The sequence below is a fragment of the Notamacropus eugenii genome, chromosome 3 (assembly GCF_028372415.1).
Source record: "Notamacropus eugenii isolate mMacEug1 chromosome 3, mMacEug1.pri_v2, whole genome shotgun sequence".
In the NCBI taxonomy this organism is placed as follows: domain Eukaryota; kingdom Metazoa; phylum Chordata; class Mammalia; order Diprotodontia; family Macropodidae; genus Notamacropus; species Notamacropus eugenii.
Genome location: NC_092874.1, coordinates 89576850 through 89603603, shown reverse-complemented (window position 1 = coordinate 89603603; position 26754 = coordinate 89576850). Strand labels below are relative to the sequence as shown.

The 26754-nt window shown below is 39.3% G+C and overlaps 1 protein-coding gene across 2 annotated transcripts in view; it reads right to left on the bottom strand.

Moving 5' to 3' along the window:
* Nucleotides 1-26754, bottom strand: part of CNPY1 (canopy FGF signaling regulator 1) — a 115708-nt gene that overhangs the window by 24974 nt on the left and 63980 nt on the right. The window contains exon 2 of one of the 2 annotated variants that reach the window (XM_072652120.1): nucleotides 25996-26111. The exons of the other annotated variant lie outside the window; for it this stretch is intronic. Within the exon in view, the coding sequence (XP_072508221.1) occupies nucleotides 25996-26097 (102 nt within the window). The 5' untranslated portion in view covers nucleotides 26098-26111. The remainder of the gene's footprint in view (nucleotides 1-25995; nucleotides 26112-26754) is intronic. 2 annotated transcript variants of the gene reach the window in all.

The following is a 26754-nucleotide window of genomic DNA, read 5'->3' as shown; positions in this document are numbered from 1 at the left end:
TTATCAAGAGTAGCAATCCTTGAGCCACTTGAGTGGACACAAAGCTTCTGAAAAACAATATGGTAGATCCATAAAGGTAGTATAGCATAGGTGAAAGACCATTGATCTTGGAATCAGATCATAAAATCATAGATCAAGAATTGATCTTAAAGGTCCTCTGGTCCAAATGCCTCATTTTACAAATGAAGAAACTGAGGACCTGTAATAGTGGTAGTTAAAAGATCTTCCCCACCCATTAATGGGCCTCAGGTGAAGCTCATTAAGGGAAGCTTCATTAGGGGAGGCTTGTTTTGTAGGAAGGCCCACACCTTTTGTTAATTGCTAATGAGGCACTGGGTCACAAAGACTGAGATGCACTCTGGCTCCTAAAACTGTATATATTCTCTGAGGTGAGGTTTTGCTTTGGGGGCTTACTCTTTGGAAGAAGGTTCATGTGCCAGATGAGACTCTGGGTAGCCATTAAGGAGCCCCCCAGCTTTGAAAACCCAGGTGTTGGTGTTTCTCTCTCTGGTAACTAAGTATGTATAAAATAGTCACACAGCTGGATCTATCTGTTGATCTGTAATGTATATTTTGCTTGTGGTCAGACAGTTAGAAGCCCAGTTGGTCTTTAGTTCTCTGCTTGTATTTTCTCTGTTGGTATATATAATTAAAGAAGATTGTTGACCCCTCAAACGTTGCTTTCCTTTTAGGAAAATCACATCAAAGAATCTGTGCCAGCAGGTCATCCTGGATGTGTCAGGGTGCTTGCTGCTACAGGCCCAGAGATATTAAGTGGCTTCTTCAAGGACATACGTATAGCCAAGTTAGGATTTGACTTTGGGAACGTCATTTAAACTCTCTGAGACTGGGTTTCCTTGTCTATAAAAAGGAAATATTAATGTTTGCACTCCCTCCCTACTGGGGCTACTATAAGAAAAATGTTTTACAAATATATATATGTGTATATATAAATCTATATAAATATGTTATGTACTTAAAGTCTATATAAACATGAGCTAGGGGAAAATATCTGGTTTTTTAAAATTCTTTTAAGTAGCACCTTAAGCACATCATTAACTTGTAAAGAATTCTTTAACAGTGTTTTATAAAGAGATTCTTTAAAGGTCTTTAAGATTAGTGAGGCCTTTATCTTGGTAGTGGGAGATGAATTTGGAATATGAAAAATTGGAAGATTTTTTTCCCTAATTAGTCTTGTTATTTATTAGACTGTTGCTGACGATTCTGAAACTTCTTTATGATTGTCTCTGAGAGTTTACTTATTTATGATTGTCTCAGAGAGTTCATGTATTTTCCTTTGAAAAGAAAAATATACACTACCTTCTTTGGGAGACAATTAAGTAGATATAACCTCCTGAGATGTCCCTTCCTTTTTTATCAGTCTATGTCACAGACTCTAGCCTGTTGAAATCAAGAATGAGTTGAAGAGCATTTTGTGGAGCTGGACATGCAATCTCTTGTGTATTTCTGGGACTTTTCTCATAATGATATTTTCTCTTGATTTATGATTTATATGCTAGTCTCCTCCCCAAAGGGTGACTAATCAAGTAGGAGTAAAACGGTCAATTTGATGACAGAGCTCCTCAGTAGATGCTTCTAATGCTTACCACTGTTTGTCTCATGCCATTAGAGCACTGTGAATCTAGCAATTCAGCCTTTCTGACTGTGCGATTCAGGGTTCCAGAAGTTTTTGACATACATGCACAAATAATACCTGATTAATACACATGAATTGGGCAAAAAGACCAAACCACTCACCCAATGTTATAGTTGTATAATTTCTTGCTACTAATTATCTTAGAAGAGTTGGGTCAGGTAGTTACTAAGACTTTAGTGCAGTCTTTTCACATGGATTTCTGATTATGTTGGCCATTGCTGAAAAAAAATTCATCTAGAGAAAATTATCATTCATACTGGACAACCTCAGTTATTAATGGGTTGCATATTATAGAACATATGTGATAATAATGCTACAGGATTATCACAGGAAGCATGCACCAGAGCTTCCCTGGGGACTTCTGGGGACTCTGGGGATATATGTGAGGCTCAGTGATGAGATGGCAAATCCATCCTATTATTGGCTACTGAAAAGGAAGAGCCACTGACTGAGTGGACCTTTAAAAAGGAGTGATACCATGTGCTCTCTGTCCCTTAGACTCCCTATATATTATATCTGCTTGTTGAAGGCAGCCAATAGCAGGAGGAGGAATCTAACCTTGAGCCTATTATGAGCCAGGAGGAAATTGTTTGGATGGTGCAAAGTTGAGGTGACATATGAAGTGCCAATTTAGTAGCACTATAAACCGTCTGATGATTTTCAGTCCTAATCTCCAAGGAATGTAACAGTTGTTACAAATTACAATTTCTTATTTAAGTTTTTCTGTTAATGTAAGTTTGTGGGCACTTGTGTATGTTAAATATTTCTTTTGTGTAGAGGAAATAAATAGCTGTCCTATTTATGATTTACATTGCATATTGAGTATTTTCCTATTCTGCCCTTTGGGAAGACCCTAGACATGAGCCAAACCTAAGCAAATTTTCCCCTTAAGCTTCAGGACAGAGTTGTAAAAGAGCCAAAGAACACATAAGCAAGAACATGAACCTTCTTTTAGGTGGTCTATTTTCCCCAGGATTAAACTTGTAATCTGTGTAAACTTAAATTCAGAGTTGAGAAGGGTCCTTTAATAGAGAGGGGTAGAGTGTAAGCCCTTTGGGCCCAGTAGTGCTTTTTATTTTTAGAGAGGGGTACCTTGTTTATACAATTGATATACTTCTTTTTTTTAAAATTAATTTATTTAACTTTTAACATTCATTTTCACAAAATTTTGGGTTCCAAATTTTCTCCCCATTTGTCCCCTCCCCCCACCCCAAAACACTGAGCATTCTGATTGCCCCTATCACCAATCTGCCCTCTCTTCTATCATCCCTCCCTTCCCTTGTCCCCATCTTTTCTTTTGTCCTGTAGGGCCAGATAACTTTCTGTACCCCATTACCTGTATTTCTTATTTCCTAGTAGCAAGAACAGTACTCGACAGTTGTTACTATAACTTTGAGTTCCAACTTCTCTTCATCCCTCCCTCCCCACCCATTCTCTTTGGGAAGGCAAGCAATTCAATATAGGCCATATCTGTGTAGTTTTGCAAATGACTTCCATAATAGTCGTGTTGTGTAAGACTAACTAGATTTCCCTCCATCCTGTCCTGCCCCCCATTGCTTCTATTCTCTCTTTTGATCCTGTCCCTCCCCAAATGTATTGACTTCAGATTGCTTCCTCCTCCCATTGCCCTCCCTTCCATCATCCCCCCCCACCCTGCTTATCCCCTTCTCCCCACTTTCCTGTATTGTAAGATATACAATTGATATACTTCTAAAAAGTTACAGGTAAACCTAATTCATGCTAATCAATTTGTAGTTTAAAAAATATAAGGAATTTGCAATGTAAAAGAATCCAGTGTAGAGTCCTTTTATCATGAAAATAATCAATCCTCAATCTCTCAGTTTTGTAAATTTAATTTCTCATATATCATGATTTTTGGAATTTGAATTTACTTGAATGTAAATTTTAGTTGTCCTCACATATATTGCTACCTGAACACTTTAAGTGGACTCAAAAGAATAACAAATCTGTGCCCTGTGACACTTTGGGTATTCTTTATAAAATACCTTAAAAGCAGTTCTATCTGAAGCTTCTTGAACTCTTCTGAGTACTATTTAGGAATGTGGTCTACTTCAATATGTTTCCTTAAAATATGTAGCTCACTCGTTCACATTAAAATACTTAAATGGATGAGAGTATTCATTTATTTTAGGGCATTAAAATAAAAGTCTTAGGGATATAGTCCTGGATGTGGAATCAGAGGGACTTGTCTACTCTGCAGATCAATGATCTGTGGCCTGTCCATTATCCTGTTATGCTTCAGTTTCTCCACTTGTGAATTGAATCTTTTTACACCTCACTTCCTTCCATATACTCAGTTATCCTACTGACACCATCTCCCTTTCTGTTCCTTGAACATTACATTCCATCTCCCACTTCTCTGCATTTTCACTTACTATCTCTCATGCCTGGAGTACTTTCTCTCCTCATCTTTATCTCTTAGCTTCCCTCTGCTTTTTTCAAGACACAGCTAAAATCCCATCTACAAGAAGCACTTCCTGATCCTCTGTAATGTTACTGGCTTCCTTCTGTTGATCATGTCCTGCTTATCATTGTGTTATATCTTGTTCACACATAGTTGTTTGTTGTCTCCCTTGTTAGACTATGAGCTCCATGAGGACAGAAACTGGTTTTTTTTCCCCAGCACTTAGTTGAGTGCCTGGCTCATGTTGTTTAATAAATCTTAGTTGATCTCACTCATTGACAAGCGCATCCTCTAAGGGAAGACCCAGGAATCCTTCCACTACAACATGCTAACTGGTATAATATCCACTCAACAAATACTTATTGTCTTCCTCTATGTGCAAGGCACTGTCTCAGGTGCTGGGAGTAAGGAGCAAGGGACAAAGAAGCCCAAGGCATCATCAACCTCAAGAAGCTGATAAATCAGTTGGAGAAGGAAGGAATGGGCCTGAGTAACTATAGTTACAGTTATAGTCCAACCAAATCAAAGTGGAGGGGCTCAAAACACAAATGCTAAAATAGCATGTTTTAAAGCTATTTACAAGAGACTCAATCAATTAACAAGCATTTATTAACATTTACTAGTTGCCAGTTACTATACTAAGTGCTAGGGATACTGAGAGGCAAAAATAAGGAGAGGCTCTCAGGAGGTTAGATTCTAAGGGAAAAAGTGATGTATAAGCAAACAGGTAAACACAAGATGCAGAGTGGTTGGGAGAAAATATTAGAGGGGAAAGCTCTAGCAGCTGGGTGTGTGTGTGTGTGGGTGACCTGGGAAAGGCTTTCTTCAGAAAGTGGCATTTGAGCTGAATCTTAAAGAGGGGGAGGTGAGGAAGGAAGGAATGCCAGACTTGGGAGGCAGTCAGTGCAGAGATTCGGAGATGATAGATGGAGTGTTGTGTGTAAGTAGGTCTAATATTGTTACATGAAGGGGAGTAAAGTATGAGAAGACTAGACAAGGAGGATAGGGCCTAGATGAACAAATTAGTTATTGCTAATAGAAGAGGAAGTGTATATACTCGGTATTAGAGAATGGATTCCACCCTGACGACCACATGGAATAGCCTCATGGCTCACCAGGAGTCTTGGTACAGCCCTTGGTAAATCATTCCTTTAGAGTTAAACAGAAGGTGAATTAAACTTGGCTTTCATGACACTACCCCAACTCCCTGAAATGTCCATCCCTGAAATGCCATGGCAATCTGAGACCTGACCTACTAGGGAAATGGTTTGACTAGCAAAACCTGGTGACCCCCTAAAAAAACCCAGGATTGTTGCCATAATTTTACATTTTCATAAAAGTGGAAGTCTCCAGACTGTAAAAAGGCTGAGACAAGTCCATGATATCTGGAAAGGACACTTTCCTTCTCATGTTTTTAGAAAGTTCAAGAAAAGGGGCAGGGGAAGGCCCAAAGAGCCTAATTATTTTTATCTGACTTAAGCAATGGGCAGGAGAATATATCCTTTTTAACATAAGTTCTAAACTCCCTCAGTTTGAGTTCCCATCCACAGCAACATTTGGTTGGGACAAAAATTCATGCAACTTTTAGGTTTGATTGGGGGATCCAACTTCTAAATCCCCTAATGATATGTCCTTGAACAGCTGGGATTTACTTGTCTTCTCCTGAAGCCTTGGCCCTTTCACTTTCCTTGAACTTTCCTCCCCCATCACACAGTAACATCTGCCAAGCAGAAAAAAAAGAAAGAAGAAGAAGAAAAAGAATATTCAGCTAAGAGAACTCTGGGTGACTTCAGTTGCCACAGCACAAGTCAGTAAGGCTGAGAATTACTTTTCAATTTATTCCAGCCAGAGAGAAATGGAGTTTAAAAATTCAAGTTAAAAAATGGCAGGGGAGAGAAGTGTGCTTGGAGGAATGAAATATATTTTCCTTCCAACCTGGGACAGAATAAAGCTACTTTTCATTTAGGGTTCAATTCTTTGAGATCTGAAGCTTGAAATAAAACCCTGAAGTGGACCCTTACATGGGAGTGAAATACTTTCAGATGTTTATTTGTCTTAGCTTAACAACTATTCCTTTTACTGATATGTTGGTTCACCAGAGACAAACAGATAGTAATAGAAAGGAGAGATGACAAAAAGAAGTTAATTCTTTCTCCCCCTCCCCCAATTAGATGTTCTTAGTCCCTAAAGAAAAACAAAAATTATCGATAGAAAACTTGCTATTTGGTCTGCCAGTGCAGCTCCAGAAGAAGAGGGGGAAGGGTTTTTGGAAAATGAGGCCCCAATGGTCCCATTTGCAATAGTGTGACCTTGACTGCTCTAGGCCTCCATTTTCTCATCTGTCAAATGAATTTTGATGATCTCCATAGTCCATTCTAGTGCTAACATCCTATGATGCTATGAGATATTATCATAAACAGTCTTGTCACAGAAAGCTCATGAACTTGCTCTTCTATTCAGAAGGATTTGTATGATTCTCAGAAATAGTGCCTCAACTCCAAATCTGGAGCCAATTATTCTTGTCCATCTTTCAAATAAAATATTTAATTTTGAAAAAATCCAAGTTCAGTCCATGACAGATGAAATTCTCCTCTTATCTCTGAAGCTTGCTACCTGTGGGTTTTTGGGCAGGTCTCTCAAGTTTTCTTTCCTTGCCTCTAAAATGAATTGCAGTAGCTCCAAAAAAAAAAAAAAGAAGATGCACAAATTTAGCAACATCTCCACTCCAAATGTTCACAGGCACTATCTGTGCCTGACCTGAGTTAGTTCTTATTGGTCTGATCAACCACAGTCAGATACGCTGCACCTTGACTGGGATACAATGACGTCATTTTGCTCCACTTCAAGCACAAAGGGGCGCCACCAAAACAAAGGGGCTAGACTAGATGGCCTCCAACACCCCCTCCAGCTCAAGAAGAGCAATCCTATGACCCCTTGTTTTCCGCATCTGAGCAGCCAGGAAACCATTAAACTGCCTCCTGGGGTTGTACTTTAAATAACAAAAAATAAGATCAGCTAATGTTTGTTTGAGCAATAAGAATGTTGCCTACGTTGGCAGCTAGGTAACAAAGTAGATAGAGCTCAGGGCCTGGAGCAAGGAAGACCTACTAACTAGTTGGTGTGACCCTGAGCAAGTCATTTAACCTCTGTTTGCCTCAGTTTCCTCATGTGTAAAACAAGGTTAATAATAGTATCTACCTCCTAGGGTTGTTGTGAGGATCAAATAAGATAATAATTGTAAAGTGCCTGGTACATAGTAAGCTTTATATAAATGTTAGCTATTATTAATGCTTTGATTACAGTGCCAGGTACATAGTAAGTGCTATATAAGTGATCATTCCCTCCCCTTCCCCCTCCTAACACTGCCAGACAGTCATCAATGAGCAGCTGTTTTTATCTAGCTATTTTTCTTTGTTACAAGGGAAGGTTCAATTTTGGGGTTGGGAGGGGGCAGGAATTGCTACAGTCCTGAAAATCCACTATCCATATCCAGATATCCAGGTATCCAGAAATGACTGTAATGCAAAAATTAGAGGCATCAATTACATCTTTTTAAAAAAATAGTCCATAAGATCTGGCTTATGTCACAGTTCTGTTTATGATATTACGAAGGTACTATGTTTTAGAGATAAATAATCCTTAAGGATTTTATTTCTTCTGTAGGCCAAGTGAATTTGAAATGCATTTGGTGAGAATTGGAAAGGGTCAGACCATCTCATTTTGGAAGAGCTCTATACAACAGAGAAGTTTCTTCCTTGCTTTGTTTTTACCAAGGTAAAGCAGGACTTAAGCTATCAGATTTGCCCAACACATAGATGGCAACCGTTTTGTTCTGGTGAGTTCTTGGATCTCCAATATCTTGTCCCTGAATGTCTCTAAGCTTCTCTACATCATTTCTGTCCCTTCCTCTCCCTCACTGGTCTCAGATCTGGACATTTCAGTTGTCAGCTGGAGGTGTGCTGAATGTGACACCTCCTGAATTCAGAGATGGGATAATTCCTTATTTGTATCTCTGTTTCCTATGAGCTGCTCTGCTCTCCCTCTGGGAGCTCTTGCTGCCATCAGCCTCACACAATCAAAGCAGGCAGACGGTAAATAGGAAATCCCAGGAAAAGTGTCACACTGAATGGGTGACAGTCTGAAGGGCAAGCAGGAAAATGCAGTCCCAGGTAAAAGCCTTGACAAGTCGAACTCACTACCTACCAATGAATAGGGGAAAGGTCTGTTTGGCTTTCTCATTGCCCTGGAGGTGAAGGCAATGATTGATTCCTTGACAACCTTCTTTCTAGGCTGTCTGAAAAAAACATGAGCATTCATTCCAGAGTTTGTGGGTGAAGGAGCTGATTTCTTTTCTCTTCGAAGTCCTAAATATTACAATTCATCCCAAGTTTAAAGTTCAAGATGCAAATGGAACTCAGATTCCTAAGAGGAGGTTTCAGAAAAAGAAGCAGCCTTAAGCTCCAGGGCCTGTTCATGATAATAGATGCCAGTTTCCTTGGGGTCTTTTTTTTCTTTTTGGTCAGCCTTAGAACCACGAAGAACCGGGTTCAAGTCCCACTTCTGACATGTAGTGACTACATGACCTCAAGGAAATCATTTAACCTCTGGGATAGCTAGATGGTTCAGTGAGTGGTGTGCTGGGTCTAGAGTCAGGAAGAACTGAATCTGAATCCAGTTTTAGCCACTTTGTACTCACCTTTCAAGATAGCTTAGCCTCAGTGCATAGTTCTACATTCCCTCAGCAGAAGGGGAGGAGATAGAAGGAGGTCTTGAGAGCTTTAGTTCAGTCCATGGTACCATATGACTTATGGTCATGGAAGAATATTGGTAATAGGAATGGCCAACTTTTATGGGGGGGGGGGAGGAGAGACTTGAGAGTGGATTTCCCTAAATCTTTCTAGCCCTTCTATTAAATTCTGGGCCTGCAGTACCTATCTAAGACACAGGAACTGATGAATAAACCCTATAAGTTTTTGGTGATTCTAATGTGATGTGATCTGGAGAGATGCCTGTTTACTGATTTCCTGGTCTTAGCTCTGTTCTTCACACAGGTAGGGGACCCCTGCTCCCTTGAGACCTGGACCATTCTTCTCTGCCCTGGAACTGTCACCTGGAACTAGGTCATGGGCAACAGAGCTGCCAGATGGTATCTGTTCCCGCTCCTACTTCTAGTACATGGTTCTTTTGGTGTCACTTTCTGTTCAGGTATCCAGTGGCCTTAGAGTCCTTGGGCATTTGGACTGCTCTCTGATACTGCTGTGACTGCCATAGGACAGTTCCACTTCTGTTGCTATACTCCCGGTCTACTCCCAGTCTGGTGTCCACAAACCTCTGTCTATCTCCTTAAGCTGCCTTGGGATGGAAAATTGTCTCACTCTGACTTTTTCTTGGCTTTCCTACTCAAAATCTGGGTTAGTGTGTTTTTTAGGTTATTATGGATGAGATTTTGGGGAAGTTGTAACAAAATTGCTAAGCTCTCACTCCACTATCTTGACTCTGACTTAAGTATATATAACTTTGACCCATGATTGTAGCTCATATTTAGATTACGCTTTTAAAATTTGCCAAGTGTTTTCCTCAGGAACAACCCAGTGGGATAGGTAATACAAGTATGATGATCTCCCTTTCTTGAGTGAGGAATGAAGGCACCTCAGGTTGAAATGATTTGCCCATGGTCACATAGTTACAGTTGAAAAACATCAGGCCTAGGACTTGAATCCAGTTCTTTCAACACCAGACCCATTGTTTGCCTCACAGCATTCAGGAGCACAAAACCTTGATTCCTCCTTGAAGTATGGGAGATTAGATAAACATTAAATATATATTAATCATCTCCTGCTTTTCTTTCTCAGTTTTAAATCTATACTCTTGAGGTAGGACAAAGCAGTGAGCTAGAAAGAATAGTCATATAGAAGCTTATACACACATATTCACACATACAGAAATACATACATAGGGTGTCCCAAAAGTCTTAGTGCACTTTTGAGCTGTAAATAATGTCAGAATCATAAATGCTACAAGCTTCAAATAAAATAACATTTGAAAGGTCAATTATTTACATTTTAAAGATATTCATATTTTTTTAATCAAAATCTGACATAATCATCATCTTGTGCTACACAACATTCCTGTCAATTTTCAAAGTTAGTAAAAACTTCCAAGTCAGCTGCTGCTCAGTATTGGAAAGGATTGCATTTGTAATGCTAGCCATAAGATCATCTAAAGAATGAAGTTTTGGTCATATGTGACAGTTTTCAAGTGACCCTCTGAGAAAAAAGTCTAATGGCCCTAGATTAGGTGACTGAGGTCACTAAGCAAGAGGATCTCATCTGATATTTACCAGATGGAGAAACTGCCACGCAAAAACTGTCACACAAACAATGCATAATATCAGGAAACCTTGTCTCATTAAAATTAAAAATTTATTATTCAAAGTTCATAAAGCTAAATAAATATAGGAGAAATTTAAATAATCAAATTTTCAAATGGCATTCTTCTAAGTTTGTAGTACTTATACTTTAAAAGTTATTAAAGTTTAAAACTTCACTAAGACTTTTAGGACAGCCTGAATGTATTGACATGTATATATGCATGCAGCACCAATGTTCTTCGTGGAGAAACAGTTGCTCTGTGATAATGAGTTTCAATCCTAGAATGACTTCAATTATTTAAAAGGCATATGTAGTGTGTACTGCAGATTGAGGTTGTGGTATTTTCAAAAGATCCTTACAGCAAAATTTATTTTAATTTACTTTCATTTGTATGTGGTTTTACTAGTTCAGAAAATTCCTAAGGGGGAAAATTTCTCAGCACCTATTCTTCCATTTATAACCTTAGATACTTGTCTGGGACACTAAGAGGTCAGGTAATATGCATAGGGTCATCCAGCTAACAAATAATAACAATAATAGTAGCAGGAACAATAGCAAGTTTACAATCCTATAGCACCTATTATGTGCCAAGCACTGTACTAAGTGCTTTCCAAATATCTCATTTGATTATGTGTCTGAGAAATGGGACTTGAAACAGGGTCTTCCCAAATTCAAAAGCTGCCTCTGCCACTATTTCATTAAGAGACAGTGGCCTCTCACATTCATCCATCAGTAAATTAAATAAATAAATGCCCAATGGCATTTTTCAGAGGTGGGAGAGATTTGTACAAAGGAAAGGGTGCCAACAGCTCCCAAAGATCGGCGATCAGTGCAAAGGTAATGAAGAGAAGAGAGTGTTTGCCAATAGGATCTATTTGGTCTCAGCCCAAACACTGCTCTTCCACAGTTGTCCCTGACTGATTTGATATGTATGGGGTGGCAAAAGGCAGCTGATACATTTGATTCAAAAACTGCACTCTGCCTCCTACGGCATGCGTAATGAAAATCAGGAGACCTTTGTTCTAATAAATAATACTTTGGGGATTGGGGAGATTTTGTTATTTGATGGAGAAAAATTTAGTTTACCTTCTTTTGGTGCAAAGTCATTCATTCAGGTCTCCGTTTAAAGGAACAAACTTCTTAGAGCTTTGATTTCTTCAAGATTACTTCAACACCTTCCAAGAAGATTTTAAAAGACTCTCCTTGCTTTTAATTTTGCTCACTCCACTCCTTGCCACACATCACCTAGGATTGACATCCATTTTTAATCTCCAGGACTGGGGGGTGGGGGCTTCAATCTTAGTCCTCTCCATCTCCAAATTATTTCACTCTTTATTGAGGCTTCTTGGGTGTGAATTTAAGGAAAGCCCAGAGGAAAAGGTCCCTCTGCTGGCCCCAGCAAAGCAGAGCAATGGACATTCCCAGTCACAATCCAAATCAATGAGATTTGGCTCACACAAGAGAAGGAATTGGTTGGGGAATTATTACACTGATGTGGCAGATTGGCCAACCTAAACTCAGATATAAAGAAGACTATACCTGTCTTCTAACCCTCCCTTCCCCACACCTTGTGCTGGTTCTGGATGTCCCTGATCCCCCATTGTGGACTCCCCTAAGTTCTTTGTAACCTGGAAGCACCCTCAGGACCTTTCCTTTCCCTTAAGTGTAATTAGAGTCTTCAGAGCTCGGGTTTCTAGATTTATCTGACTTCCAGATGAGAAAACTGAGATCTTGAGAGAAGTAATGTACCTTTCCTTCCTTCATCATAGAGGAGGCAGCAGTAAGTGGGATAGCAGAGAGAGACCAGGGTCCAGATTCAGATTCAGCACACTGGGTTTTGAATCCCTATTCCACCACCAATTGGCAACCCAGGTATCTCTGAGCCTATTTTCTGGAGGACTTCGTATCTTTCAGGTATTTGACAAAAAAAGAAATTTGTAATTTATCTCCACAATAATAAGACCTTGTGTTTAGATCATGCTTTTCTCATAGCTGCAACATGAGGTTAGTAGTTAATATTATTGTTTCCATTTTACAGATGAAGACACAAAAAAAGTAAGAGGCTTGCCTAAGAATTTGGAACTGAAACTACAAGTCTTCTGCCTCTGTGTCCAAAGCTCTTCCATTACATCACACTGAAGAAAGTCATAGAATTCAAAGGAACAGCATATAAAAGCAAGTGGATCATGGCACCCGAGATCCAGATTTCCACTCCCTGACATGGTTCCCTGACTTCAAGAGTTGTTGGCTTCATCAATGTATTCAAGAAGTTTGGTTCTTGACATTTTTAGAGTTGAGGGAATATGTATATATATATATATATATATATATATATATATATATATATACATATGTATATATAATATGTATAACATATTATGTATAATATGTACAATATAATATATATAATATATTATGCAGAATTTGTAATATATTATGTATTATAATATATAATAGGTACACATATCATATATGTGACAAAATATGTCTCTATAACATATTCTGTATTATATACTATGTATATATATTATATGTACATGTATATATATTTTTCTTAACAATTTGGCTACTAAAATCACAGTTACAGTTCCAAGTAAAAAACTATCTAAATCAAAGTTGAAACTATATTTGGTCCCAAATGGTGGTCTCTTTTGTAGCTAGATCATGCTGGGTCAATATGAAGCTGGATAACTGCATTTTTTCATAAATCATCATTAATCCAATTTGTTAACAACAACAAAAAAAGTAACTTCAGCACTAAAATGGGAACTGCATTTTGCTGAACAGACATCTCTTTGTAACAACACAGAGGAGATGTCAGGTGGGAACGTTCTTATCTAATACAATCAGCAGGCATAGGCTCAGTCCTGTCACTGGCACCCCAGATGCTACTTGACGGCATCCCTCTGAACCCTCTACTTCAATGAATGTGCCTCCACAGAACCTCTATATTCTTGGCTTTATTGAAGAGAGAAATCTTTGGAAGTCACAAAGAACAAGCACTCTGCATATCATAAAATAACATCAAGCAAAATGTTGCCGTAAGTGAATGTAATTTGATGTTAAAAAAAAAAAACTAACACCATTCATAGAGCAGCAAAACACTAAAAAATCCAGGTTAAAGGGAATATTAATGATAATAAGAGGGAGGAAGGAAAAGTGTGCCCTTGGGAATTCACCATCAGTAGGAATTGTTTATGGAAAGTAACTGCTCCTTTGATTACACATAATACACATTTCTAACCTTTATGTTGTTTCTATTAGAATATGATATAAAATATTGAAGAATTCCAAGCTATCTTGAGAATGGGTTGTCCTGGAAGCTTGCGGGTATCAATGAGTCATTTATAACCTAGCTTCCCAATACACACACACACACACACACACACACACACACACACACACACACACACACACACACCCCTTTCTAGTCTTCTTATATCTTATACCACCATCATTATGCTCCCCCCACCGCATGCTCTTCAATATAATCACACTGGTCTCCTTGCAGTTCCTCAAAAAAAATACTCCATCTCTAGGCATTTTCTCTGGTGTCTGCCATGCCTGGAATGCTTCCTCTCTTCATCTCTGCCTCCTGGCTTCCCTGGTTTCTTTCAGTTTCCAGGAAAATGCCACCTTCTGAAGGATACCTTTCCCAGTGCCTCTCAATATCAGTGCCTTCCCTCTATTGTTTATTTCTACCTTTTCCTGTATGTAGACTGTTCCTAAATAGTGATTTTCATGTTATCTCCCCCATTAGGATGTAAGTTCCTTAAGGGTAGGGACTTTTTTACTTTTCTTTGAATCCCCAGAACTAAACATAGTGCCTGGCACATAGTAAGTGCTTAATAAATACTGACTGACTGAATTACAAAGGTAATCTAGCATCTATTTCTGTTCAGTCTGGGCTAAAATAGATGGTGTCTGAGCTTCTTTTCAACTATGAAACTGCAAACCATAAAGCACTCTGCAAATATGAATTTTTATAATGATTCTGGGGTCTCTTAGGATCTCTGTCTGTGTGTTATTTGTATATTAAATAGACCTTGGTCCACAAAGACGATCTACCAGTCAACAAGCGTTTATTAGTTACTTATGAAATTACTGAGTGCCAAGCAGTGTGCTAAGTGCTGGGGATACAAAGAAAAAAAATTTTAAGAGTCCCTGCCCTCAAGGAACTTCCATTCTAATGGGGGAGACAATATGTATGTAAATAAGTACAGGCATGATTCATCGTAGATGGAAAGTAACTTTGACGGGAAAAATGCTGGGAGCTAGATCAGGAGAAGCTTCTTATAGAAGGTGGTGTTTGAGCTGAGTACTGAATGAAAGAGTCAAAAAGGCCTCTGTAAGGCCTGGCCTCTGTGAGGCAGGAGACCCTTCCAGGTCCAAAGATTGGAAAGACAGCATCATGTTAGAGGAAGAGAAAATAGGCCAGTCTGGCTACATGAAAGGTAGCAGTGTGTAGACTAGAGAGGAAGGAAAGGCCAGGCTGTGAGCAGCTTTTAAATGCCAAGCCAAAAAGGTTTTATTTGATCCCAGAAGTCATAACTGGCCACTAAAGGTTACTGAGTAGGAGGCTGACATTGTTCTACCTGAGCTTTAGGGAATCACTTTGGGAGCCATGAGGAGGTGCTTAAAAATGAGATATTTTAAATGAGGAGGAATTAAAGAAGACCATTAAGTGGAGGATCAGAGGTGAATATTTGGAAGTGTGGTGGTGGCATGGAAGTTTTTTGTTTTTATTTTTTTCCCCTCTGCGTAAAGTCAACTAGTTCATCTAGGAACTTGAATATGTGATCTTAACTTCAAAATTATGCTCTTGTAACCAATTCAGCTAATCTGCCCAGACAAAATACAGTCATTCTCAAATTCAAACTGCTAGGTGGTACAGGACATAGAGCACTGAACCTCCTGGAATCAGGAAGACCTGAACTCAAATGTGACTTCAGAGACTTACTAGATGTGTGAACCTGGGCAAGTCATTTAACAATCTGTTTATCTCGGTCTCCTCACCTGCAAAATGGAGGACAATAGCAAGTGCCTACCTCTCAGGGTTGTGGGATCAGTGAGATAATATTCATAAAGTACTTTGCAAACCTTAAAGCACTCTATAAATGCTAACGATTATTCTTACTATCAAGAAAGGTACACAGAGCAAACAGCCAATAAGCATTTATTAAGCACTTACGATGTATGTTAATAGGCCCTGTGCTAAGCACTGAGGATACAAAGATAAAAAACAAAGCAGAAAAACCCCAACAGTTCCTGCTCTCAAGTACCATACATTTGAGTGAGAAAAACAACATGTAAACATAGAGCTTTAACAGGCATTAGAAGTCAGCAGTGTCAAATCCTTGGTGTTATAGATGAAGAAACTGTGAACCAGGGAGGCAAATCAACTTGCCCAAGGTTACCTAGGTAATAAGCAGCAGAGGCACAAAGAAAACATTCAACAGCATAGTATATAGAAGGACGACTAGGTGGCGCCATAATGCGCAGAGCAACGGGCCTGGAGTCGTGGAGATTCATCTTCATGAGTTCAAATCTGAACTCAGACACTTACTACCTGTGTTACCTTGAGCAAATCACTTAACTCTTTTTGCCTCAGTTTCCTCATCTATAAAATGTGCTGGAGAAGGAAATAGCAAACCACTTCTTTGCCAAGAAAACCCCAAATAGGGTTACGAAGAGTTGGACGCAATTGAAACAACTGAACATATACAAAAGGCAGTGTTATAGACTGAATAAAATGCTGAACTTAATAGTCAGGAAGGCATGGGTTCAAATCCTATTTCTGACACTCAAATGACTATAGGCAATTTGAGTAAATTCTCTGACTTTCAGTGTATATAATATATACCTGCAGCATCAATCTCAAGAAGATTGTTATGAGACCCAAATGAAGCCATATATATAAAGTGCTGTCTAAATGTCTGTTACTTTTGTTTTACTATAAAAAAGAGAGTGGCTTTATTTCAGCCAAGGCTTCTACCTATGTCTCCTTTTGGGACATTCCCATTAAGGAGATAGGTGACTATTCAGAGGATGAGGTGACAGCTCTGTCCTCCCTTGACTCCCCCCTCCAGTGAAAATAGATTTCCTTTAGGTTTGTGACTTGAGTTTTTTTTTTCTTTCTTGTCTCTAAGAACAAAGTAAGCAAATATAAGAAAATTGTAGAAGGGTGTTCTATGTCACCTTTGGCTGACCATGTGGGAACAAGAACACCATCACCTGGGAAATGGCGCACACCCGCCTGTAGCTGCTTGTCAGAATTCTTGTTATCAGGAAACAAAGCTCACTGCCACAGTCTTTTGTTCTTCCAATGAATATCAAGGCAAGCAAACATTCCACTTACCATGCAGCCAAGAAAGACATGCTTGTGTATTGTCAACACTGATAATAACTGCTTGGCTCACTTCCAGGGTGGCCTGGAAGAAAGTTAAAGCTTACCATCCTCACCTCATGCCGAGCATACCCCCTGAATCTCCAGTCAGAGATGTAGAATGTGGGTCAAGTGGCCCAGCACAGGTCCCTGAATCACAGCAAGGGCTCTTCAGTTTAGACACAAGGCAACTTTCTTGCTGAGAGGGGTAAGATTCTAGAGCAGTTTCTCAAAGTAGGTTGTGGAAATTTTGAAAGACTACGACAGGATAAGCACTGATTACTTAGAGATAACTGAGAGCAGACCTACCTGGAGGCAGGGAAATTGACTAATGATACCTTCCTGCCTGCTGATTTTATGACACAGGTGCTTTTGAAATTATTCTGCTCACCAAGCAAATACTAGTTTACAGAAAAATAAAGACAACCACAATGGACATTGACATAGTACTTCAGAATTTATATGACTAATATACAGGATGTCCCCCAAGTCTCAAGGTAGGTCAGAGCTTTAATAGCTTAACGCTGCACTACAACTTCGGGAACATTTTTGTACTCATTTACAAAATAGCAACTGCTGTCCATAAAGCTGTTACAGATATCTTATTTATGCCTCATGACAACTCTGTTGGTAACCCCTACAGAGCAGCTAGGTGGTGTAGAGAATAGAATGCCAGACCTAAAACCAGGAAGACTCATCGTCCTGAGTTCAAATCTGGTTTCAGACATTTACTAGCTGTGTGACTCTGAGACACTCAACCCTGTTTGCCTCAGTTTCATCACCTGTAAAATAAACTAAAGAAAGAAATGGCAAACCACTCCAGTGTCTTTGCCAAGAAAACCCTTCTAAAAGGGGTCATGAAGAGTACAGATGCTGTTCTTATTTTACAGATGAGTCAGAAAATTTAAATAACTTGCTGATGATCACATAATTATTAAGGGTTAGAGATGAGTTTTGAATTTGGGTCTTCCTAATCCTAAGTCCAGCATTTTATCCACTATGCCACATGATCTCAGAGAAATAAGAGTTTGGTTTGAGAATTCAGGCTGGGGAGAAGAACCTGAGCATCTACAGCTACCCTTTGTGAGCCAGTAGTTCTTAAAGACCAAACCATAGGCTCAATGATTTTGATCAGAAGGGATCTTTTAAATCATCTTTGTCTTACCCTTGCCACCCATCCCCACCTCCTATGAGGAAAGTGAAGCTGGAGAGGGGTTAAATGACTTACTTGAGGAGGAAGAGCCAGTAACAGAGTGAGGATCTGAGCCTAGGTTTTGTTTGTTGTTGTTCAGTCATTTTATAGATGAGAAAACTGAAGTAAACTGGGTTAAGTGACTTGTTCAGGGTCACATAGCTAGTAAGGATCTGAAGCGAGATTTAATCTCAAGAAGATGAGTCTTCCTGACTCCAGGTCTGGCACTCTACCTAGCTGTCCACTATATAAATGTTTGCTGTTATTATTATTAATCATTATTATCACCTGAATTTGAAAAGCAGAATTGTACAATGGAAAGAACAATGAACCTAAAGTCATAGAAGGTGGATTTTAAATCCTAGTTCGGCCATGTAGTATCTCTGTGACCTTGGGCAACTTTCACTCAGCCTCTGTGGGCCTTAGATTCCCCACTTGCAAAACAGGGTTAGACTGGATGTCCTCAAAGCCCCTTCGAGTTCCAAATCACAGAATTTGAGAGTTAGAAGGAACCTCAGTGGCCATCTGTTCCAGCCTGTACATGGAAGGAATGCTTACTGTAATATACTTCACAATGGGTCCTCTAGCTGCTCTCTGAAGACTTCTCCGGAGGAGGAACTTACCACACCTCTAGGTAGCCCATTCCACTTTGGACCACATCAGATTATTAGACAGTTTTTCCTGCCATCAAAAGCTTAAAGTGGCCTCTTTATACATTTCACCTTTTATTCCTGGCACTGCCCTCTACGGTGAACAGCCCCAAGTCTAATCACTTTTTCACGTGACAGGCCCTCAAATACTTTAAGACAGCTGTCATGTCACCCCCAAGTCTACTTTTTTCTGGGCCAATCTTCACCAGTACCTCCAACCAATCCTTATACGAAATGGATCTCAGGTCCACCCCAATCTGAACAGTCTCTAGTTTATCAGTGTCTTTCTTAAACCCCAGTGCTCAGAACTGAGCAAACGTTCTTGAGATCTGGCCTGGACAGTCAATCAGCCAACAAGCATTTACTGTGTTTACTGTGTGCCGCGTACTAGGTTGAGAACTGAGCACACAGAGAAAGGCAAAAATAGAGTGCCCCTAAGGAGTTCGCACTGTAATGGGTCAGGGGTTGCAAACAACTATGTACATACATGATATATGTGGGGTCAGTGAGGAAGAATTAGCAGAGAGGAGGACTGAAATGTACATTGGACAGAGTATGGTGGGACTATCACCTCCCTATTTGTAGAAGTGGTATACCTTTAATACAAGCCAAGACTGCATAGCTTGTTTGGCTGCCACATTCAGCCATCAGTCCACTAAAACCCCCAGATCTTCATAACAACTGCTATCTGTCCATGCTTCCTTGATCTTATACTTGGGAAGCCAAATTCTGTGTCCAAGTGCAAGACTTTATACTTATCCTATCGAATTTCATCTTATTTGATTCAGACCAATGCTCTATACATCAAGCTCCTTTCAGATCCTGTCATTCAGGGTCTTAGCTATTCCCTCCCAACTCTGAGTCATCTGCAGATTTGATAAGCATAGCCTCTATGCCTTCATCCAGGTCACTGATAAAAATGTTAAGAGCACAAGGTCAAGCACAGGTCCCTAGGGTACTCCACTGGAAACCTCTTGTCATACTCACATTGAACCATTGCCAACTACAATCTAAATTCAGCCATCCAACCAGTTCCTAAGCCTTCTGACTATATTATCATCTAATTCATATCTTTCCATTTTTCTCTACAAGAAGAGTATGAGATACTATATCAAAAGTTTGCTAAGATAGAGGTAAATTATATCCACAGAATTCCTACCATTGACTAGTATATTAATGAATCCTGTAAAAAAAAAAAAACAACCAGATTAATTTGGAGTAATCTGTTGTTGATGAAGGATAGTTTGTCTTTGCTTTGGTAAAGCACTTCCTTTCACACCTCTTGGTTCCCCTCCTTCCTCTAGTCATCAAAACCTCTTTTCTTAGTCTTTGCTATTTACCAATACATCCCTAATGGTGTAATAATTATTAATCAAACAACAAGCATTTATTAAGCACCTACTAGGCAACAGATATTGTGTGAGGAACTGGGGACATAAAGACAAAAATTAGTCCCTGCCCAAAAGGAGCTAATATTCTACTTGGTGTAGACACGCACAAAAATAAGTGTAACCAAGATAAATACAAGGTATAGTTTTGGTGGAGTAGGAGAAATTTTGTCCTAGGTACTCTAGGAATCAGAAAAGGCTCATATTACCAATAACACAATAATAAAAATCTCCTTGATGTTTTTCCCCCTCCCTAACCTTTCTTCAACACACACCTTCCCTACACCTGCCAAAAGTGAACATCACAGGAGCTCATTGTGATGCTTTGTGTTCAGGTATAAGGAGAACACTAGCTTTGTTAGTGTTGTATGTTATGGTGGGAGAGATATACTGCATATGAATATGAAATAGGATAAAAATAATAGTATTCTATGTTATAAAGTTTGCAAAGCACTTTCCACATATTATCTCATTTGATCTTCATAACCATCATGTAATGTAGGTGCTATTATTGTCTGCATTTTACAAATGAGGAAACTGAGGCAGACAAAGGTTAAATTACTTACCCAAGGTCACATAACCACTAGTGTCTGAGATTGGGTTTGAACTCTGGCCTTCCTGTCTTCAAATCTAGTACTCTATTTGCTATTTTGTCTATACTAGTATCTGGTACAGTGAGAATTCATGAACTCAGGTCTTGTCACTATAAATTCAATGTGTTTTCTACCACACTAAGTTGTTGTTCATGGAGACATTCAATCAGTCTTTGAGAAATAATGACATTTGTTTCACTTTGAAGCAACAGATCCTGAGCTTAGCCATTAAAAATTCACGTGGATGGCCTAGAGCTACCAGACCTCAAATTGTATTATAAAGCAGCAATTATCAAAACCACTGGGTACTGACTAAGAAGGGTAGACAAGTGGAATATGCTAGGTACTCAAGACACAGTAGGCAATAAATATAGTTTGATAAACCCAAGGAGCCCAGCTTTTGGGATAAAAACTCACTGTTCAACAAAAATTGATAGGAAAACTGGATAACAGTGTGGCGGAAATTAGGCATAGACCCATGCCTGACACCATACACAAGAATAAAGTCCAAATGGGTACATAATCTAGGTATAAAGATTGATACCATGGACAAACTGGAAAAGTAAGGAATAGTGTATTTATCAGATTTATGGAGAAGGGAAGAATTTTTGACTAAAGAAGAGATAGAAAGCATTATGAAGTGCAAGATGGATAATTTTGATTGCATTAAACTGAAAAGTTTTTGCACAACCAAATCCAATGCAACCAAAATTCGGAGAGATGTAGTATATTGGGAAAGAATTTTTAGAGCTAATTTTGGGGATAAAGGCCTCATTTCTAGAATATATAGAGAACTGAGTCAAATGTACAATAATACAAGTCATTCCCCAATTGATAAATAGTCAAAGGACATGAACAGGCAATTTTCAGAGGAAGAAATTAAAGATATCTATAATCATATGAAAAAATGCTCTAAATCACTTTTGATTAGAGAGATGCAAATCAAAACAACTCTGAGGTACCACATCACACCTATCAGATTGGCAAACATGACAGAACAGGAAACTGATATATGTTGCAGAGGATGTGGGAGAGTTGGAACACTAATTCATTGTTGGTGGATCTGTGAGCTCATCCAACCATTCTGGAGAGCAGTTTGCAACTATTCCCAAAGGGCTACAAAAATGTGCATACCCTTTGACCCAGCAATATCTCTTCTAGGACTGTATCCCCAAGAGATCATAAAAATGGGAAAGGGTCCCACATGTACAAAAATATTTATAGCAGTACTCTTTGTAGTTGCCAAAAATTGGAAATCAAGGGGATGCCCATCAATTGGGGAGTGGCTGAATAAATTATGGTATATGAATGTAATGGAATACTATTGCGCTATAAGAAATGATGAACAAGAAGACTTCAGAGAGGCCTGGAAAGACTTATATGATCTGATGCTGAGTGAAAGGAGCAGAACCAGGAGAACTTTGTGCACAGCAATGACCACAGTGTGCGAGAGTTTTTTCTGGTAGATCTGGATCTTCATAGCAATGCAAGGACTTAAAAAAAAAATTTCCAATGATCTTCTAAGGCAAAATGCCTTCCACATCCAGAGAAAGAACTATGGAATTCAATCGCAGAATAGCAGATCATTTTGTGTGTGTGTGTGTGTGTGTGTGTGTGTGTGTGTGTGTATTACGTTTTGGTTTGTTATATGATTTCTCCCATTTATTTTAGTTCTACACAGCATAACTATAGTGAAAATGTATTCAGTAGGAATGTATGTGTAGATCCTATATAGAATTGTATGCTGTTTTGAGGAGGGTGGGGGGTAGGTAAGGGGAAAAAAATCTAAGTTTTATGGTAGTGATTGTAGAACATTAAAAATAAATAAAATGAGAAAAAGTAAAAATAAAAACTCATGTGGTGTAAGCCCAACTGACCCTCAATGCTATTTAGCTTTCTTGCTATTCAGGACATTGTTATTTTATTCCCCACAGTTACTGCTCCTAACTCCCAGAGTTGCTATGAGGTTCAAAGGGGATATTTGTAAAGCCCTTAACACGGTGCCTGGAACATAGTAGGTGCTTAATAAATGCTTGCATCCTTTCTTCCAAACCTTTGTCCCTCTCCTTAAGGCCCCAGTCTCATTCTTACCCCAACACTTATAGTGGATGACCTCAGTTCCTACTTAACAGAGATAATCAAAGCTTTGCAGCTGTAAACTACCTTACCTCCCTTCTCCTATGATCCAAAATTTAGGTTCCATGACCCATTTACTTTTCCCTCGATAGGCAGTATGGTGCCCAGTATCTGAGGTCAGAAGACTTGAGTTTGAATCCTAACATGGCCACCGACTACCTCTATAACCTTAGACAAATCACAGCCTCTCTGGGCATCAGTTCCTCACCTGTGAAATTCCAAGTGTTAGCTAGCTGATCTCTGAAGTTCCTTCCAGGTTCCTAAGATCTTTTCCCTCATTCAGAGGAAGAGGTAGCCTTATTCTCTGCCAATGCTAATCCCTCTAGCTATGTTCTTGATCACATTCCTCCCACCATCTGCATAAATAATTCAGGCAATCACTGGCTGTCCTGAGGTTGATTGATGGTTTGGCCAGCCAATGACTTTTTTCTTTAATGCTCCTACATTTTCATATGCTCCATGCCTATTCCTGGGGCCCTTTCACACTCATTTCTTGCATGCATCTCTGAACAATTTTGTTTATTGAGGTGCCATGGCATAACAGGTACCTCAGGTGAGCACTAAGATAATCATTTGAGTTATGCTGAAATCAGGAAAGTCAATTGATATTTTGGTATGCTAACACACATCCAATTAGATACATATTTAGATACAAAGTATTAAATCCAACAAGCCCATATCAGTTCTGGAATAGAGACTAGTCCTAGGTTAGAGCTAACTTTGTTTTGTAATAGGTTTGGAAAGACCTTTTATGTCCTTTATGTCCTAAAACTGGTCTCATTTCCTAGGGGCTTTCTATATCAAAAAAGATAAATGCACCTGGGCAGAACTGAACCTTACTTTACAAATCTGTGAAATGGATATAATAATACTTATATTACCTACTGAACAGGATTGTTGTAATACTTACCAAACGTTAGGACTCGAAGTTACCTTGAAGATCCTCTCATCTAACCCTCTCATCTTATACATGAGGAAATTGGAGGTTTAATGAAGATAAATTACCAAGGTAACACAATTAGCAAATAGCAAAGCTAGAACCCAAGTCTTCTGACTCCACTCTACTGCTATATGTGAACCATTTTGTAAATGGAAAGTACCATATAGAAAGTGAAGGTTTTGTTGGTCTTATCTCAGTGAGTCCCTTGGGGGAACAAGTTAACAAATGTTTATTGAATGTGAACTCTGGACAAAGTATCATACTGGGCGAACAAGAGAAGTGGTCTTGAAAGATCAGACAGTAATTCAGGGTCTGATGGTGCCAACCAGGGACATACAAAGGTTTAATGGTTCAGAGACTTCCATGGGAATGGGAACACACCAATGCCATGTAGTACCTGGTGTGCCCAAGTGTCATTGGTATATACTGGGGCAAGCTGTATAATTAACCTACTTAACTATGAGGGAGTCCCCAGCTACCAGAAATCCTAAGCAAATAGCTTCTTGATGGAGACAAAATTGTGGGAACAGTGAAAAGATCACAGAAGACCCAAGTGGTTCCTACTTCTGCAATTTATTAGTTGTATGACCTTGGGCAAGTCACTTGTACTTTCTTATCTTTAATTTTATTAGTAAAATGGAGATACACCTTGGCCATGGTTAAATATTATTGCCTTGAGTATCTAATTAAATTACTGATGTGAATATTCTTTGGAAACTAAGTGCTAAGGAAATGTAAACTACTACTGATTCTCAAAGAATCAAAACTTAAAGGGCCCTCAAAGCCCATTCTTTACAGTTTCCTCCTTTTTCTTTCCTGAAGCCCTGAGATCACAATGTACATATATATGTGTGTGCTGGGGGTGAAAATTGCTGAAAGGAAGTTTCTGGTTGAGAGAGGAGGAGAGGAAATTTCTAGTAAAGCCTCTGTGGGACTAGGTTTGAGGGGGAGGTCAAGACTACAAACCTCTCAAGAGGATGTGGCAGAAACTAGCTTGAGGAGTAATACCAGGGAGCATTTTCAAATATACTAGTACATCCCAGTCTTCAGTTTGGTGTTCCCTGATTTAATACAATCTCTTGATTTTATAGATGCACAAATTGGGGATCAGGGAGACTGTCAAAGAGCATAGACCTAAGGAGAAGAAAGACTCAAGCCTACTCTAGTCCAGGGCTTTCCTCTTGGTACTACTTAAATGGCCTCTGATGATCCTGAACTCTTCAATTTATTCACTGGTACCTATTAATTATTGGAGAGCATTGTAGCCAAGCATAGTAAAAAGAGAATTGACCTTAGAGTCAAGTGGATCTGGTTAATGTCCTGCATTGACATTCTAAGTCTGTGACTACAGACAACTGAGTTTAAACTAGGCAGATTTCTGAGACTTTAAGTGTTGCATGACTTACATAATTTTACAGAGGCAGAGGGATTTTCCACACATGCGAATATCCTGAATTGAAGAAATCACACAAGTCTTTACTATCTTAACACACACACACACACACTCCTTCTCAAGAAGCAGTTGTGGTTTTGTGTGTGTGTGTGTGTGTGTTTTTTGTTTTCTTAACAAAACCAAGCAATACAACCTTGTATCTTGGCTTAACTATAATCTTAGCTAGGTAGCAGTAGAACCCATTGGACAGCACAGTTCTTTCTCCTAATTTCTAATGTAGGGCCTTCCTTCACCTTCCAACAACACTACCTCCTATAAATGAAAGGCCTAAAAAAGGAGGAAACTCTACCCACTCTCATATTCATCAAGAAATTGGATAAAGACTGGAAGGGTTCTGGATAAGCCTTTATTTTTCTCTTCCTTGTTCTCACCTAAGAAGGTATTGCACTTTAAACATGTCTCCTAAAGCCCTCCACTACAGAAGGGCAAAGGAAAAATGGGTGGAGGAGCTGAGCCTCCTCGAAGCTCCCCTTCTTCACTCACTGCATGGACCCCTTACCCAAGTCCTGCTTGGCCCCCTCCTGGCCTTGGCCAAGAATCACGACAGCCTATTCTTATCCTAACACATAATGGTGCGAGAATGCCTGCCAAGGAGACAGAGGCACAAAATTTAGGTACCGACAAAGAGATACTTCAATTTCAAGCTTAAAAATTACTTGGGGTCCCTGAGGACTCAGAAGCAATTTAGAGGCTGATACCCTGAACAAGAAAAAGGTTAGAAGATTAAGACCAACTGCTGTTTGGATAAATGACTCATAATTGCCCATATCCGCAATTATGTCCTGGCATATAATTTCTCCGTTACCTTGGTCCTCTCCTGCGTCCCATCAGGCCTTATGCGGTACGACTTCACCCTTACACCCTTCTTCTGACGTGCTTTCATAACATCATACTCTACCTCATCCATCAAGGCCCTGCAAGCTAAACAAGACAGAAAACACAGCTGGTTATGGAGGAAGGGAGTGAAAGAGGGAGAATGAGTGGAAAAGATAAGCACAGGTAAGCAGATGAAATTGATTTGTGGGGTGTGACTAGGGAGAAGGGAGAGAGCAGCATGGGGTGGGAAATGGACCTTCTAGAAATGGTGGGAAAGTAGAGTCATTTTCTGTACCATCCAGCTGTCAGTGAGCATTTCTAATAGTCCCCAGGCATCAAAAAAGATTTTATTTTTCTCTGTTGCTTGCCCACACGCAAAACACAACGATGAGTCTGAAGAATTCCCTCCGATGCCCTGAGTCTGTTTGGGGAGCCCTGTCATGTATAGGATTACCAGCCTAAGCAACTTCCACTTTATTAATGATGGGGTATGGAAGGAATCAGTTCATCTCTACTGAAGAGTTGTTTATTTTTAATTTCACCAGGGCTAAGGAGATCCTTTTGGAAAAAAAAAATTTTTAATGACTGGGAAAAATACAACATGTGCCAAAATCAGATCATAATAGGTTTTAAAAACAAATCTTGACTCTGACTTTTTCAATTATTTGGTAGCATCAAATAGGAGTGAAGTAGTTTCTTTATTGCTTGCCACTTAGCTTTAGCATTCCTGTTCCTTGATAGTACCTTT